The 17253-nt window shown below is 40.6% G+C and overlaps 1 protein-coding gene across 1 annotated transcript; it reads right to left on the bottom strand.

Moving 5' to 3' along the window:
• Positions 1 to 424: 424 nt before the first annotated feature.
• slc29a3 (solute carrier family 29 member 3) lies at positions 425 to 14561 on the bottom strand. The gene is made up of 5 exons (XM_062995028.1): positions 14225 to 14561; positions 14008 to 14090; positions 12067 to 12293; positions 8160 to 8322; positions 425 to 4100 (listed from the first exon to the last, which is right to left on the bottom strand). Exons 1-5 carry the CDS (start codon positions 14525 to 14527, stop codon positions 3470 to 3472), a joined length of 1407 nt encoding a protein of 468 aa, XP_062851098.1. The 5' UTR covers positions 14528 to 14561; the 3' UTR covers positions 425 to 3469.
• Positions 14562 to 17253: the final 2692 nt, after the last annotated feature.

Here is a 17253-nt window from a genome sequence, read left to right as displayed (position 1 = left end):
TCCACAGAACTACATTTACAGTATTTATCTGCTGCCATCTATTGGACATTTACAGAACTACATTTACAGTATTTATCTGCTGTCATCTATCGGACATTTACAGAACTACATTTACAGTATTTATCTGCTGCCATCTATTGGACATTTACAGAACTACATTTACAGTATTTATCTGCTGTCATCTATCGGACATTTACAGAACTACATTTACAGTATTTATCTGCTGCCATCTATTGGACATTTACAGAACTACATTTACAGTATTTATCTGCTGCCATCTATCGGACATTTACAGAACTAAATTTACAGTATTTACCTGCCGCCATCTATAGGACGTCCACAACAACTACATTTACAGTATTTACCTGCTGCCATCTATCGGACATCCACAGAACTACATTTACAGTATAGACTGCTTGTAAGATTTCAAGATTTCAAAGCTTTATTGTCATATGTACAGTAGGAAACGTGTACAATGAAATTCTTATTTTGCTGTCCACACAGACCTAAATCATACAGTTATTTATACATGTAATTTGCTGCATTTTACAACAAAATCATACAAACATTGTGGTATTCGTACAAACAGTACATTTTATTAAGTCTCTAATCATTGTAAAACAAAACGATTCATTAAAGTTCACTAAAATACATAAGAATTACAATAAAAAAGGAACTTTATAAACAAAAAGAAAGACAAAGGTTAATAACAGAATATAAAATACAACTCATAACCCTCAACAAAATGCAATAATTCCAATAATGCTCATCCCTCATCCACTGCCTTTGTAACAGCAAGGAAGCTGTGCACAGGCTGTTTAGTGTTACTTAACAAGGTAAACAGGATAAAAGAGAACATTAAACAATGTATACAGAAATGATTTTAATAGCAATTAGCAATTTAGTATAGCAATGATCTTGGCTGGTTAGGCACCTACATACAGACATAATTGGCTTTGCTAAGGCCCCATGATGGATTGGGGTCCTGTCCAGGGTGTGTTACTGCATTGTCAACAGTGATTCTTGGAAAACTGGACCCACTGCAACTCTGACCAAGATTAAGCGGTGGTAGAACATGAAAATGAAATGACATAAACAACTGATAAGTCTGAAACTATGGCTAGTTTAAAATAGATACAAATGATTTTCCTCTAAATTCCAAATTTTCCACCAAATGCAGAACTATTATAAACCTGAAAAATATAAATAAAAGATGTCTGATGCATCCAGCAGATCAAAGTGAGCTTAGTATGAGATCAAATGCAGCATTTTACGCTAGCTCACCAGAGTTGGGGTTTTGAATACATCGTATCGAATCTCAGCTCTGCCTTTCCGACTAGGCTGAGCGGCTGCATGAACAACGATTGGCTGTTGTTCAGGGTTAGAGGGTAAGAAAGTCTGGTGCGACTGCAGCCCCCACTGGCTGACTGATGGCGCCTGCACATGGCTGAGAAATAATGCTGATGGGGGTGTGGCCCTCCATACACAGTGCCCGTCAAGTGTATGAACTCGACTCGTGCAGGTGAAAAATGCACTATCTGTACTGACTGTGTGTACCGGAGGGGGCGCATGTCAGATGAGAGGCGTCCTCAGTCAGCGGTGAAGGGTCGAATCAGTTTAGACTAGAGGATGCAATCAGGGTAATTGGACACGACTAGACTGGGGGATAAGAATTGGGGAAAAAAATATAAATAAAAAAAACAACAACAACTAATTTACATATTCTAAAAGTCAGACAAGGCTAAAATCATCTGAGCAAATACAACAATACCAAGCTACTAAAATATGTATAGCAGTGAAACAATGCTTCTATACATATACCAGTTTACACATCACAAATATATAATGTGTGACATTTAACTCAAAAGCCCGCAAATTAGTAGTAAACATCAGGCTGCAACATTTACCACAGCTGTAGCCTGTTAAAGTCAGGCAGGTCTGTTAACAGTATTAATGAAAATACTTCAGTAATGTAAACAGATACTGTTTTAACACACATTGGCTGATATCAAGGTACTAAGATCTATCCTAAATATCAGCTGAGCCGAAAAGCCAAAATGAATTTGGCAGCAAATGGGATCTGTTTAAGCTGCATTCACATGATGCATGGCGACACCATTTTTGTGCTGGCTGTTCCTTGAGTGGAGAGCAGTGGCAAGTAGTAAAAACTGCATGTCAATGCTGGGCTCACATTAAACTTTCACACAGTGTGCTGACCCTTTAAAGGCACCGCCAATTAAATATCACGCAGTTAAAAGTAAAGCACAGACCTGGTGGAGAGAAACTGATTCTTAATGTTTCACAAAACCCTGAACTGTCGGATTCGACATAACTTTGTGAGAAAAATATGGCATGGAAACTAATAAAGTGTCAAATGTGGAGACTGGGTTTGCATTTTAGATAGCAATCCCACATTTCCTAATCCTGGAATCACTTGTTGTAGTTTCGGAGCTCTTCTGTAAGATTTAAAGCACTGTTTAATTCAAGCAATAAAGTTTTATGAACCCATTTCCCCTTTTTTATCTTCTCATGTCTCCAAATGACGAGCACTGCCAGAACTTTGTTGGATGAACTAAAATACATTTCATACAAACCTGGATGTAAATAAACTGTCAACACCGCTCAGATGGCTACAATACGCTAGCACACCAGAGCTGGGATTTCGAATACATCGTATCGAATCTCAGCTCTGCCATCCGTCTGGGCGACTATATGAACAACGTTTGGCTTTTGGTTATACAGGGGAGAAATGCCGGATAGGGTCCTCATAACTGATGCAATTATGACCCCTGCTGGCTGATTGATGGCATCTGCACAGAATAGAGGAATAATGCAATCAAGGTGTGGTTCTCCGTGCACAAAGCTGATCCGCATATGAACTCGCCTCGTGCAGGTGAAAAGTTGCAGTCGGCTACTGCACACGTCTCGGAGGGGACATGTATCAGTTCGCTCTCCTCAATCGGGGCGAGGGTTAGAGAGGATGCATAAAGCAACTGGGTTCGGTAGCACAGCCAGCAAGTACAAAAGGCGTAAACAAAGTGGTAAGTGAACGAACGAAGTGAACGAAGTGCAAAACGCTTATCATATGAATGCAGCCTTATGAATTGCCACATCATGAAAGTAATTTGAAGTATTTTTCTTGTTTGTTCATGAATTAAAATACACACTTGTCTTGCACATCAAACAATACTGATTGGCATCCTTTCTGGGGTGTGTTACTGTGGTCTGTCCAGTGCTGTCCAGGGAAAGCCGGATCCACTGTGACTCTGACCAGGATAAAAGGAGATAAAAATATATATAAATGAAAGAACTGACATTTGAAAAAAATACTAATGGAATGGTTTGGGGACATCGAAACAGTTTAAAAACAGTAGGTACATCTTAAGCCCTGCATGTACACTCTTTGGCATGTTCTTTTAAAACCCGCTAAAAATTAGCAAACAGTCACATTGCTGCTAATAAATAAAGGTCAGATGATGTGGACAAGGCCCACAGACAGCGCAGAGCCTAGCGCTAGCCCTAGTGTCAGAAAGAAAGACATGATCACGCCTGCTGGCTCTGCCAGCTCACGTGGTACCACTTTGGGCCCGTAGATCATGGGTAGTGTACCCAGGTATCCATTGGAGAATCCCAGAATACACACAAACAGTACAGGAAAGGAGTCATGGGCGAAAAACACCCGGTGCAGGTGATACCGTGGCTGGTAGTTACACAGCATGAAGAGAGGCACCAATGCGGTCCTGCAGAGCGCCAGGATGGGAAGAGTGCGGCTGGTGGGGCCGGGCACCTGAAGCCATGCTGTAATCTGCCGCCCACAGAAGTCAGCAAAGTTGTACAGAAGGAAGCTGGTCAGCGGCACAAAGTAGATGCTGTCCAAGGGACTGCCTGAGTCTTTATTTATCGATTGGATCCCTGAGGAGATTGCTGGGAAGATGGTTATAGAGATGAAGAAGACGTAGAAGACGCACAGACCCAGCAACCATGTCTTACTAAGGATGGGTTTAAGTGGGGGCACAGAGGTCTGACTGCTGGGGGAGTTTGACTGAGAGTTGGAGAGAGCACCATCTGACGTGACAGCAGCAGCTGCTTCCATGTAGTACCTGAAGCAGACAACAAGACACAAGGGTGATAAATACACTTTGTGAAGAATAATTAATTCATGGTTGATTAGCTCAATACAGACTCCTACCCCTGATTAAGGATAGACGTTGTATCTGGCAGGTGAAAAGAAGCGGTTGGAGGAGCCGTTTCAATGTCTCACATAGAGCACTGAGAGCCACACACTGCCTTTCCACAGTCAAACACTCCTTGTGCAGATGCCTCAAACTACAGCAGCAATGATGATTACTGCAGGAACCCATGCTCAACCATTTTACTTCTGTACAGACACGGCCAATCGTGTCTGAGTAGGTGCCCAGCCGGTCAGCAGCACACCTCAAAGTTTTAAGGGATTTAGGTCAAAGGACTGATTACCATGACAACAGCTTGATTATGTGTTTTTTTTCTAAAACCATGCAGAAGGTGAATTAGCTACTCTAAACTGCCCATAGATATGGAAAGTAAGACTATTAGGTGGCTTTTACATGATAAAAGTTTCCCTGTGAGCGGAGGCTTGAATTAATAAACACTGTTGACAAAACTGGCAGCTCTGGCAGTGCTCGTCATTTGGAGATGTAAGAAGAATACCCAGTAAAAGAATGAAGTGGCTTCATTAAACTTTTTATTGCATTAATTAAAGGGCAAATTGACTAATTTTTTGAATGCATTTTCTCCCGATTTGTAGCACGTCCATTTTTAATTGCGTTGTGCTTTCTCTCTACTGGTGTTCACCCCCACCAGCAGAGGTCATAATTGCATCAGTTATGAGGTCCCTATCCAGCTCTTCCCTCCCTGTATGAACAACATGCCAACTGTTGTTCATGTAGCCGCCCAGCCCAGCCAGATGGCAGAGCTGAGTTTCGAACAGACGAGTTTGAAATGTCAGCTCTGGTGAGCTAGCGTGTTTTACCGCTGCGCCACCTGAGCGGCTATAATCAGATTAAAGTTTGTGCGCAGCAACAAGCGGCAAAAACAGAGCATCAAAGCGATAAAAGTGTGCACTGCAAAATTTCTCCCCTTTTCTCCCGATTTGTAGCGCGTCCAATTTTACCCAATTGCTTTATGCTTCCTCTCTACAGCTGGGGGTGCTGACCCCCGCCCCGACTGAGGAGAGCGAAATGACACATGCCCCCTCCGACATGTATGCAGTAGCCAATTGCATCTTTTTACCTGCATTAGGTGAGTTCATATGCGGATCAGCTTTTGTGTACAGAGAGCCACACCCCGATTGCATTATAACTCTGTGCAGACGCCATCAATCAGCCAGCAGAGGTCGTAATTGCATCAGTTATGAGGTCCCTATCCAGCTCTTCCCTCCCTGTATGAACAACAAGCCAATCGTTGTTCATGCCCATCCGGATGCCGGAGCTGAGTTTCGAACAGATGAGTTTGAAATGTCAGCTCTGGTGTGCTAGCGTGTTTTACCGCTGCGCCACCTGAGCGGCTATAATCAGATTAAAGTTTGTGTGCAGCAACAAGCGGCAAAAACAGAGCATCAAAGCGATAAACGTATGCACTGCAAAATGCTCAAGGTAGCGCAGCAGCAAGGTAAGCGGCATTGCCTTGGTTTTGCTGAGTATCATGTGAATGCAGCCTAACAGGCCTTCTTCATAAAAGCTCATCATTTAATTCCAATGTGTGTTTACTTTGAGGCTGTACATTTATAAATAAGTTAACTTAATAAGTCAAACATAAAACTGTATATTGCAAACTCCACCGCCTCGTACCAACTACTCTGCATTTTACACTTCCTTCACTCGTGTCTATGACCTGCATGTCATAATCATCAGATTCCTTGTGTCTGGCTTTTTAAAAACGGTCTACCCATGTAGAAATTTCTGATCCTAAAACCACAACAGCGTCATGAAACTCTTGTGTTCTTGCTGACCGCCCTTGAGTGAAACTTGACATGATGTTAAAAGCCACACTTCCTTATTACACTTTCGTTTTAGTATATGTCTAAATCTAGTCTTCCCCTCCGTCCATCTCACAAATAATAAAAGCTAAAGCATTGCTAGGTATTAATAATAGCTAAGTGTGAACTACAGGTCAAGGTTAAAAAGCAGCATACTGTTAATGTTCCCTCTCAGTAAGTACAAGTGGTTTTCAGGTCTGGGAAATGGGTAGGCTTTAAAAAAGACTAAGCTTATTTTCATTTAAAGGGAATCAGTTCGAGATGAAGCCACATTGTCAGGTCTGAGCTAGCCATTATAGAACGGTAAATTGAGCAATAGTCAGATAAATCGGGGTCAAACACAGTCATGGACAATTTTGTATTTTCAATTCACCTCACTTGCATGTCTTTGGACTGTGGGAGGAAACCGGAGCAAACTCCACACAGAAAGGACCCGGACCGCCCCACCTGGGAATTGAACCCAGGACCTTCTTGCTGTGAGGCGACAGCGAGTTTCAGTGTACCTGTGCCCACTATAGCCTAATGTTGTAATTGTAGCAGAGTGTAGTCTAAAGCCTCATTCACATTGCGCAGTACCCTACGCAACAGTACATTAAATTTGTGGTTGTTTTCATGGCCAAGTGGCCTATACATACCAAGCGCACTGGAGGAGGCTATATGGGTGGGGCAGGAAACTGCGTACCATTTATTGTTCAAATGCAATGGTCACAAAATCACCACTTGGAGTGAGACAATACAAGTGCCATATTTAAACCCAAATGCAATATGTTTTATTAATTTTATTAGAACACAGTCACTGCCTTGCCTTCAGCAAACCTCAGCTCCTTTCATAAGTACTCTTGTGCAATTGGAAAGAGGTATGGTACAGATAGTTCTGGAATTGGATGCGCACTATACCCTAGTACTGTTTAGTATTTTAAGTACAGTAGACCCTTGAGTTACGAACATTTCGGGTTACGAGCGATCTGTTTCAACTTAACGTACAAACAAATTTCGGATTACGAACCGAAATTCGTGAAACACGTGACGTCACGAACAAGTTGACTCCAACCGTCTCTCTCTCTCTATATATATATATACAGTGAGCGAACATTCAGACAGCGGACAGTGTTTTTCCAGTGTTTTCTTTATATTTTGTAAAATTCAATATTAAAATGTCCCCAAAGAATGTGCAGAGATAGCGCTGATGTTGAGAAAATGAAAAAAAACTTTTAATATTTAGTAATTACTCCTGCCAGTAGCTGTCACTGTGTATCAGACAGAGGGGACTGTGAGTGAGAGAAGAAGGAACTCGTAAAGTATTCTTTCTTTCGTGCAATTACACCTACAAAATACAACACTATTGAAATAAAGAAGGAAATAATAGAGAAATATGAGAGTTGTTTCTGGTAGATACATTTTATAAAAAAAGAAGGAAATGTATTATAGTGTATGGTGCAGCACACGTACTGTACTGAATGTGTTTTTTATGTACAGTACTACTGTGAATTGTTGTTTAGTATTGTTTATTTAATGTCTATTCTATTATTTAAGATTTAAGGGAAAATGTACTTGTTTTATAACAAAAAAGACCATTTAGGACATTAGAAAGGTTAGGTAAGGGGGTGGTTTGGGAGGTCTGGCACGGATTAATTCTATTTACAGGATTTCTTATGGGAAAAATAGGTTTACCTAACGAACATTTTGACTTAAGAACAGCCCTTTGGAACTAATTACATTCGTAAGTCAAGGGTCTACTGTATGTTCTTGGCTAACAGGTGCAGGACCCGAAGTTTTCTTCTGCTTATGAATTTCATTGCCTAGTTTTTGCTTGCTATTGTTGTAAAGAGTGTTTATTTAAGTTATTGTAGCCTTTCTGTTAGTCGGGCTAGTCTTCCCTGACTTCTTCCCTCAACAAGGCATATCCACTCTAAAAACTGCTGCTCAGTGCTTTTACACAATTCTGTGCAGGCTGTTAAAACTGCTGTGTTTGAAAATCACAGTAGATCAGCAATTTTTGATATCTGGCACTGACAACCACAAAGTCACTCAGACATCTCTTAAATACTTTTTGTTATCTCAGACCATTGCAAAAGCTTTAAAATCAATAAAAAGCAATAAAAGTCCATTTCAACTCCCAGTAATGTCCTAACAAAAGATAACATACCTGGAGTAATCCAGCTTAGGCAGCAGCAGGTACATGATGATGCAGAGCAAGATGAAGACATCAGCAGTCAGAAAGTAGGCCAATGCGCTGTTGGTCACATCACTTGCTGCAGCCAGGTCCACTATGGATGCAAGTGCACTTACAGTACCACCCATAGCCTGACCTACACACACACACACATACAGTTAAATGAATTGACTTAAATAAAGCAGTGTTTTTCTCTGGGGTGTCTTTCCATTAGCACTATTTTTGTTTAGTGCCTAATAGTGGATGCACAAACAGTTACTTAATAAGGTCCAGAGATTTCTGCAGCTATTTTACTCTGCCTGTTTTCACACCCCTAAGCAATGCACATTGTGCCTTCGGTGTGATTTTTATAGTACACTCACTTCTATGGAAAGTGTCAAGGGTACTAAATGTCCTTCATTTGTAGACAGTTTGTCTTATTGTGGATCAATGTTATGGATCAGCCATAACATTATAACCACCTCCTTGTTTCTACACTCACTGTCCATTTTATCAGCTCCACTTACCATATAGAAGCACTTTGAAGTTCTACAATTACTGACTGTAGTCCATCTATTTCTCTACATACCTTTTTAGCCTGCTTTAACCCTGTTCTTCAATGGTCAGGACCCCCACAGGACCACCAACAAGCAGATATTATTTGGGTGGTGGATGATTCTCAACACTGCAGTGACAATGACATGGTGGTGGTGTGTTAGTGTGTGTTGTGCTGGTATGAGTGGATCAGACACAGGAGCACTGCTGGAGTTTTTAAATACCGTGTCCACTCACTGTCCACTCTATTAGACACTCCTACCTAGTTCGCCACCTTGTAGATGTAAAGTCAGAGACGATCGTTCATCTATTGCTGTTTGAATTGGTCATCTTCTAGACCTTTATCAGTGGTCACAGGACGCTACCCACAGGGTGCTGTTGGTTGGATGTTTTTGGTTGGTGGGATATTCTCAATTCAGCAGTGACAGTGAGATGTTTAAAACCTCCATCAGCGCTGCTGTGTGTTATCCACTCATACCAGCACAACACACACTAACACACCACCACCATCTCAGTGTCACTGCAGTGCTGCGAATGATCCACCACCCAAATAATACCTACTCTGTAGTGGTCCTGGGCCATTGAAGAATGAAAGGGGGCTAACAAAGCATGCAAAGAAACAGATGGACTACAGTCAGTAATTGTAGAACTACAAATTGCTTCTTTATGGTAAGTGGAGCTGATAAAATGGACAGTGAATGTAGAAACAAGAAGGTGGTTTTAATGTTATGGCTGATCGGTGTATGCCTTTAGAAAAGTGTAACCTATTGGGAAAATTGCTAACCCAGAAGTTTTAATAGTTGCCCAAGTTTGCCGGCTTTCACGTGTTGAGCATTTTGCACTTCATTCACTGTGAGACTGACTGCACATTACTGCTTACTGTGGCATTTAAGTCTTTCACATGATATGGAAAAATACACATTCTGCTGACTAGGCACCTAAGCGCAAGCTTGAATGGATAAACACTATTGACAATACTGACTAACAGACATGCATTTTAGTTTATACAAGAAAGCTCTGGCAGTGCTGGTCATTTTGAGATGTGAGAAGATAAAAACCAAGCAAAAATAATGCAAAGTCATGAAGCCACAACACATGATTCCAGGATTATGAAATATGGGCTTACTATCCAAAATGCAAAATCCAAGTTTTATAGCTAATGCTAGATTTAAGGTTAAATTAAACAATTCAGGGTTTTGTGAAACAGTGAGAATCAGCTTCTCTCTGCCAGATCTGTGCTTTGCTTTTTACTACATTATGTAAACAATGTGTCTCATTGATGGGGCTTTACAAAGGTCAGCAGCAAAGTGAGTCAGAGTTTAATCAGATTAAGAGACATGCGATAAAAACTAAGCATCAAAGCAGTAAATGCATGCGGTGTGTGATGCTCAAAATAGCACAGGGGCAAGGTAAGAGTCATCGCCTCATTCCACAGGAAACAATGGCACAGTCAGCACAAAAGTGGTTTTGCCATGTATCATGTGAATGCAGTCGTAGGCTTTGAATGAATAATCAACAGAGAGATAAAAAGTACAACTGATTGTGTTTTTAGTTTAGTTAAAGGGTGGCACGGTGGCTAAGTGGGTAGCACGGTGGCTAAGTGGGTAGCACTGTCGCCTCATAGCAAGAAGGTCCTGGGTTCGATGCCCAGGTGGGGCAGTGTTCTCTCCGTGTCCGCGTGGGTTTCCATGAACTTTCCTGTCTGAGGTAATTTCTCCCTTTTTTCTCCTGATTTTTAGCATGTCCAATTTTTACCCAATTGTGTTATGCTTCATCTCCACTGGAGCTGACCCCTGCCCCGACTGAGGAGAGTTAGACTGGCACACGCCCCCTCCGACACGTGTGCAGTAGCCGACTGCGTCTTTTCACCTGCACGAGGCGAGTTTATATGCAAATCAGCTTTGTGCACGGACTGCCACACCCTGATCAGCATTATTCCTCGTGTCCGGCTTATCCTACCCTATGAACAACAAGCCAATCGTTGTTCATGTAGCCTCCCAGCCCAGCGGAATGGCACTGTCTGAGGTACTATCTACGCACAGAACTAAATAATGGTCATCTGTCTCATGTGATTCACATATGGATGTACACACACAAGGGAGTCTGTATAATCTGTCCTGCTCTCTTGTTGGATAAGAAGTTCCATTCCTGTCTCCTCTTTAGTCAATTATGGATGTTTGTTAGTTCATGTATACATAAAATAATGGGCCAGACCCAAAAATATTTTTAATGGTTCTACAACAATTATTTGTTCAGAAAATTAGCAAGAAGTAAGAAAATGCACTCCTGAGATCTGTGCCAGGTTTTGCTCATCACTGCAGGGAACTGTTGGTGGTAGGGAAGTTAGAAACAAGGAAACTCTTGTATGCAAAGATGAATTCATAAAAATATTTAAATGTTTGATATAAAACACTAACACGTGTCTGGGTGTTCCAAATTATGAATTTGGCCCATTGTGTGGACAGAATGAGTCAGTTAGTGCTGTTTCTCAAGCATCTTCAGCTGCCCTATATCACTGCATGCGCAACAGTTTAAAATAAGTCTTGGAACAGGCATGTGAAAAGGAACACTTGACAATATTTGTGGTGGTGTGCCTCTGAGATGATGAGCTGGCACTGTACCACCCAAGTGCCCCTAATAATAACTTAAAAACATCACTAAATAATAATAAAAAGCTTCAAGAAAACCATTTCTTGTAAGTATAAATAACAGGCAGTGAATTGAACTTGCTGGCAAGTGTTTGTTGGCTAGTCTAGTCGGGTATATGTTTTTCGTACAGTATGAATATTTTTTGCTTGCTAATTATGTTAGCACATGCCTACTGAGATACACTATAAGGACAAAAGTATTGGGACACCCCTTGAGTCTTGAATTCATGTGTTTTTGCCACAACTATTGCTAACAGGTGTATTTAATCAATTACATAAAGGAAATTATATGCTTCCAACTTTAGCAGCAACAGTTTAGGACAGGCCCAAACCTCAGTGGCCTCCACAGAGCCCTGACCTCAGCCCCACTGAACAATGAACTGGAACATCAGTTGAGGTTTTCTTGATCAGCATCAGTGCCCAGCCATACAAATGCTCTTTTGACTAAATGGACACCAATCCAAACAGACATCCTTTAAAGTCTTGTGAGAAGCCTTCTCAGAACAGTGGTGGCTGTTGTTACAGCTGAGAAGATCACACAGAGGTCACTCAAGTTTAATACCATTTGTTTTTGAAATGGGATGTCCAACAAGCTCATGGTCAGAGGTCCAAATACTTTTGGCCATACAGTGTACATTCACTCTTGAATTAATGAAATCACAAAACAAAACCACTTGCTGTGAGAGCTGCAGTTTTACCTGATATGAGGGCTTGTGATATCCTCATGGGAAAATGGCCACTGATGCCAAAAACGCTGCCACTGAAGAAGTTGGACGCTCCGCTGACCAATGCAACACTGACCAGAGTTCCGGTAAAGAACTGCCATCTACATTCAGACACATCCACTTTCACCAGTACTGTAGTGATCACGAACACAAGCAGAATCACTGCCAGTGAGAACAGGATCCGCACATTAGAGGACAGCCTGGGAACAAACACACACAATCAGCTAAAGTGAATGAAAATACATTGATTAAACCAATTGGTCAGCTTCAATATTCCTGAAGTCTCAACATGACAAATGTGGAATTCGGTTGTTAAGTCTCTTCTAGGTGCTTTTTGGATACCTTACCGATCTGCTAAAGCAATACAGCCAACCTCGAGAAGTTTGTTCATCCCTAAGACAGGGCTTCCTAAGCTTTTCTGGCCAAAACTTTAGGGCCTACATTTCCGAACCCCTACCACAACCGCTCCCTCTGGGCTATTTTCTGGATAGTACTGTAAATAAATGCAAATTTTACAATTACATTGTGAGTGTCTTCTCAGTTAAAGATTTAAATTCAGTTTTGAATACTACTCATGTAGCTAATATTTTTATATATGTAAGAGAAGATCCAAAATCTCAAAACTTTCATGGATAATACAACATATTTCATAACTCAGATCTTTCTGCCTAGAACAAAATTACTGTTCATAAAAATCGACTTCAGCAAATCTTCATCTCAGGGATCTTTATTTGGTGTCCTGGTGCCAAGCTTGAGAAGTACTGTCCTATCACTTGCAGCTTAGCCATTGAAAGATTTTCTCAAATCAACCTAAAACTCTAAAATAGGACCTAAGAGGATATTAGGAACAGATACTCTGGGTGCAATGCGGTAACACAGCCTGGACAAGATGCCAATCCATTTTGGGGCCTCGGCCATCCCTCCCCTTGGACGTAGCTAATCATATCAGCATGTAGATGCCAAACTGGCCGATAGCACCTCTAGGGATTCAATCCCTAGATCACGGCAGAAGTGGGCTAGCATAATTTTAACGCTGTGCCACCTAAGAGCCCTCTATACTTGTTTTTCAAAGCCAAACTAAATAAAATCTTTTAGCACACAGGAATACATTTTGAGTAGAGAATTTAAGAGAACTGAATTTAAAAATGCGAATTTCTTAAAGCAACGCTATGAAACCAAGTTAAACATTTTACTTCATCTTGATGACGTAGTTGTATTTTATAGGATGATGCACACACAATTAGTCCCACATGAAGTAAAGGAGAAGGAATTAAATGTCTGCACTACCCAGTGCACCAGGTGTCCATTAGAATGTACTATTCAGCTATAAACAGAAACCCTTGATAAGAATCTGTGTGGAATTACATAGATGTATTGTCAAATTCGGATATTGTTTACATATTGTTAATACATTGTTTGTTTGTTTATTAGGATTTTAACGTCATGTTTTACACTTTGGTTACATTCATGACAGGAACGGTAGTTACTCATTACACAAGGTTCATCAGTTCACAAGGTTATATCGAACATAGTCTTGGACAATTTAGTGTCTCCAATTCACCTCACTTGCATGTCTTTGGACTGTAGGAGGAAACCGGAGCACCCGGAGGAAACCCACACGGACACGGGGAGGACATGCAAACTCCACACATAAAGCTAGGACCAGGACTGCACACCCTGGGGATCGAACCAAGGACCTTCTTGCTGTGAGGGGACAGTGCTACCCAATTAGCTACCGTGCCGCCCAAAGCATTATGCATTTATTCAGACCCACTGTCTTTATCTAAGGTCAGTTGCTCAAAGAAATTAGATTTTGAGTAGAACTTTAAATTTTGGATGATAATGATGTGATAAGATGACAGAAAGATGTGTTTACATGTTTACTACATGAAGTCAAACATACAAAAGCACTACCTGTTCACTAGAAGGTAGTTGAGGACCAGGCACAACACTGAAGGAACAGTAGATGCAATAGCAAGGTAGCTCTCAAAGTAATCCTGCAGAGAGAAAGAGAGAGAGAACTTAATGAAAATAATTGAATAGGCTATTTATATAGTAGATATTTATGAAGCATATAAAAATCTATGTCATACAGAGATTTGTCAATTAGGTATGTACCACAAACACTTACACTGAGGTCATTGTGGGACTCGTGGTGGCCTGATGAGCTGGAGTTGCCGCTAAGCTTGTAGAGCCAGTATTGTTTGGCTGTGATAAAGAAGTTCCATGGCAGCAGCGAGCCGATGCCCAGCATGAAGAATATGCAATAGACAGAGTTGTAGGAGTCGTGAGGCAGGTGACGGGCGAGTAGCGGTGACCCATCTTCGTCAACGAGCTTGACCTCGGAACTCTCCTCATCAGACATGGAGGCGTGATTTGGGGTGATGTAGGCAGAGTTCAGACTGGCCTGCTGGTGCTCTGTACCATCCATCATTCAGAGAAAATGAGAGAATAAGGAAAGTAAGAAAATGAAAAGGGGGTTGAGGGAAGGAGGAGAGACAAGAGATAAGAAGGGAAGTAACGAGGGTAAATAAAGAAAATGCAGGAGGGTAAGAGCTAGACATAAAACAAAACAAAACTGGAGGATAATGCACATGCTATAAGTGAGAATACACAAGCTATTAATCTGTTTATTAGTAAACAAGACACTGCAAAGGTTTTAAGCATTGCACACTAGGGATGCAATTCTTTTTTTCCGATGCAACTCTTTTGCCACTTCCAGCAGTTGTTTCCAGTTACCCAGATAAATCCCCTCTATAGCTGCAGACCTCTACCCTAAAAAGGAGGGTCGTACCTCACACGCCCCCTCCAACACATCTGTAGTAGTAAACTGTTTTTTTTTTTTTTTTTTTACCTGCCGGGATCAATATTGCATACAGACGGACAGTCATGCATGATCTCCATTATTCCCCATCTGTGTGCAATACCATCGACAACTGCAGCACTAATGAGGAATTCCTTTAGCCCTTCCTCCCTCAGACACAGCCAATCATCTGTGTAGGCACCTGGCCAATAGCAGAGCCGAGATTTGAACTCAAGGTCTTGGCAGTGGTGGGCTATGGTACTAAAGCATTGCGCCACCCAAGCCAACAACCCCCGCCCCATTCTTAATTCTAATAAATCATCAAGTATTATGAATGGATATATAGGAATGTATATAAAACTTTTTTTAACAACAGCATTAAGTAAATGACTTTAAATATCATTACATGAAATCAGTTCATTATTAACATCCCTAGTGCGCACTAACATGCACAAGCCAAACAACTCAAACAGACTTATAATTACCTGGAATTTCTCTCGTGTCTCTCTCTCTCTCTCTGCAATTAGTACAACACCCACAACAGGTCACACTCTCATTTTGAAAGCAAACATACCTGAGCCAAACAAAAAGAAAGGAAAGGTTAATTGATTCAGCCTTTATGTTACAAATAGTTGAATATATTGTTTAGTTATTGTAACTACTTATTCACCTTTGGTAACTGCTTTTTTTCAAACCAATGACAACTCAAATTCAGTTCAAAATAACATTTTTAAATGCAAGATAATTCAAATAATTATTTCACCATCTACCATACAAAATAATGTGAATTCCTCATGGCCAGTAACTCTCTTGGCCCACTGCAAAATTGAATTCTTCACAGAACACCTTGTTTTGTGCACAGGAGTACAGATATGCTGGAACACACGCCCCCATTGCCGACAACATCTTTTCACGTAAGGCGAATTCAAAAGCGGATCAGCCTTGTGTACGGAGAGACACACCCTGATCAACGCATTATTTCTCGACACTGTGCAGGTGCCATCAATCAGTCAGTGGAGGACGTAATTGCACCAGTTATGAGGAGTCCCTGGTCCGGCTTCCCACCCTGTAAAAACAACAGCCAATTGTTGTTCATGTAGGCACCCAGCGCCTAGGGAAGTATATTTTATAATTATATAATAATTCATATAATAAGTATAATTATAATTTTATTGATATAATTATTTTTATATATTATATATTATTTGTATATATTTTTAGCAATAAGTGTGGCTGAAATACCTGAACACAATAATTGGGAAGCTTGTCCTCCTGCATATGGCAATAGTATGTTTTGCTTTTAATAGGAATGCTTAGAATATTGCAGGGAATCAATGAAACATTATGGTGCATATTATGTACAACACTTCTAATGCTGTGAACTCGTACTGTGCCCTTCTCTTAGTCATACAAACAAATGTCTTGTTTAAACATGTCCATTTCGATACACCTCATAAAAAGACTGAAGGTTTTATTAGCTTGTAACCTTATCTGACTCTTAAGGAATCACATGAGAGGTTTGAAAAAAAAAAAACACAGATAAACAAAACCTAATATTGGACTGAAAAATATACAGAGAAAGAAAACAACACACAAATGTGCACTTGGAAATATTTAACCACCCCTCACCTTAATAGGTATTATGGGAATGTGTATACAATTAAATGAAAATACAACAAAAGGTCTCAATAAACAGATAAAAACACAATTATTAATGCATTATTAATGCATGCAAGCAATTTTGACAATTGACAGTTTTGAGTTTAAATGAAAAACATCTAGATCTCTTGACAAATGTCCATGTGCATTATTATTTAACCCCTAGACTCGTTACTTGGTAGAACAACTTTTACCTTGATATCCCCTAATAAGCGATTTCAGTAAGTGTTAACAAGCATCTGACACCATTCTTGTGAAATCTTCACCCATTCTTGTAATGCAAAAACTTTCCACCTCCATGCCTGACCATGGTGATAGTATTCTTCTAGTCATAAGCTTTGCCATTCTTGCTCAGACAAACTGCTGATTCATATGATGTAACAGTTCCACTTTGATTCATTACTCCATAGAACTGTGTCCCAGAACTCTTCAAGCCTATCCAAATAACTCCTGGTGTATTCCAGTCGACCCTTTCTGTGCTTCTTGATCAACAGTTTAATTTGTCTTGTATTCTGGCTAAGTGTCACAGTGTCCATCAGTCCATACCTTAAGTCGTTTGCAGTAAGATGAAGGCTTTCCTTTGTTGTTCTGGTGAGATTGCTAAGACCTCTGGATGAAATGTATTACCCACACTAAAGCAGGATTGTTTAGTTGTGTAGACATCAGTTTTACTGCCTTGTTCTTTGGGGTCTCAGAGA

Source organism: Trichomycterus rosablanca, chromosome 5 (assembly GCF_030014385.1).
Source record: "Trichomycterus rosablanca isolate fTriRos1 chromosome 5, fTriRos1.hap1, whole genome shotgun sequence".
Classification (NCBI taxonomy): domain Eukaryota; kingdom Metazoa; phylum Chordata; class Actinopteri; order Siluriformes; family Trichomycteridae; genus Trichomycterus; species Trichomycterus rosablanca.
Note: the sequence above shows the minus strand (reverse complement) of the source record. Positions and strands in the feature narration are given on the sequence as shown.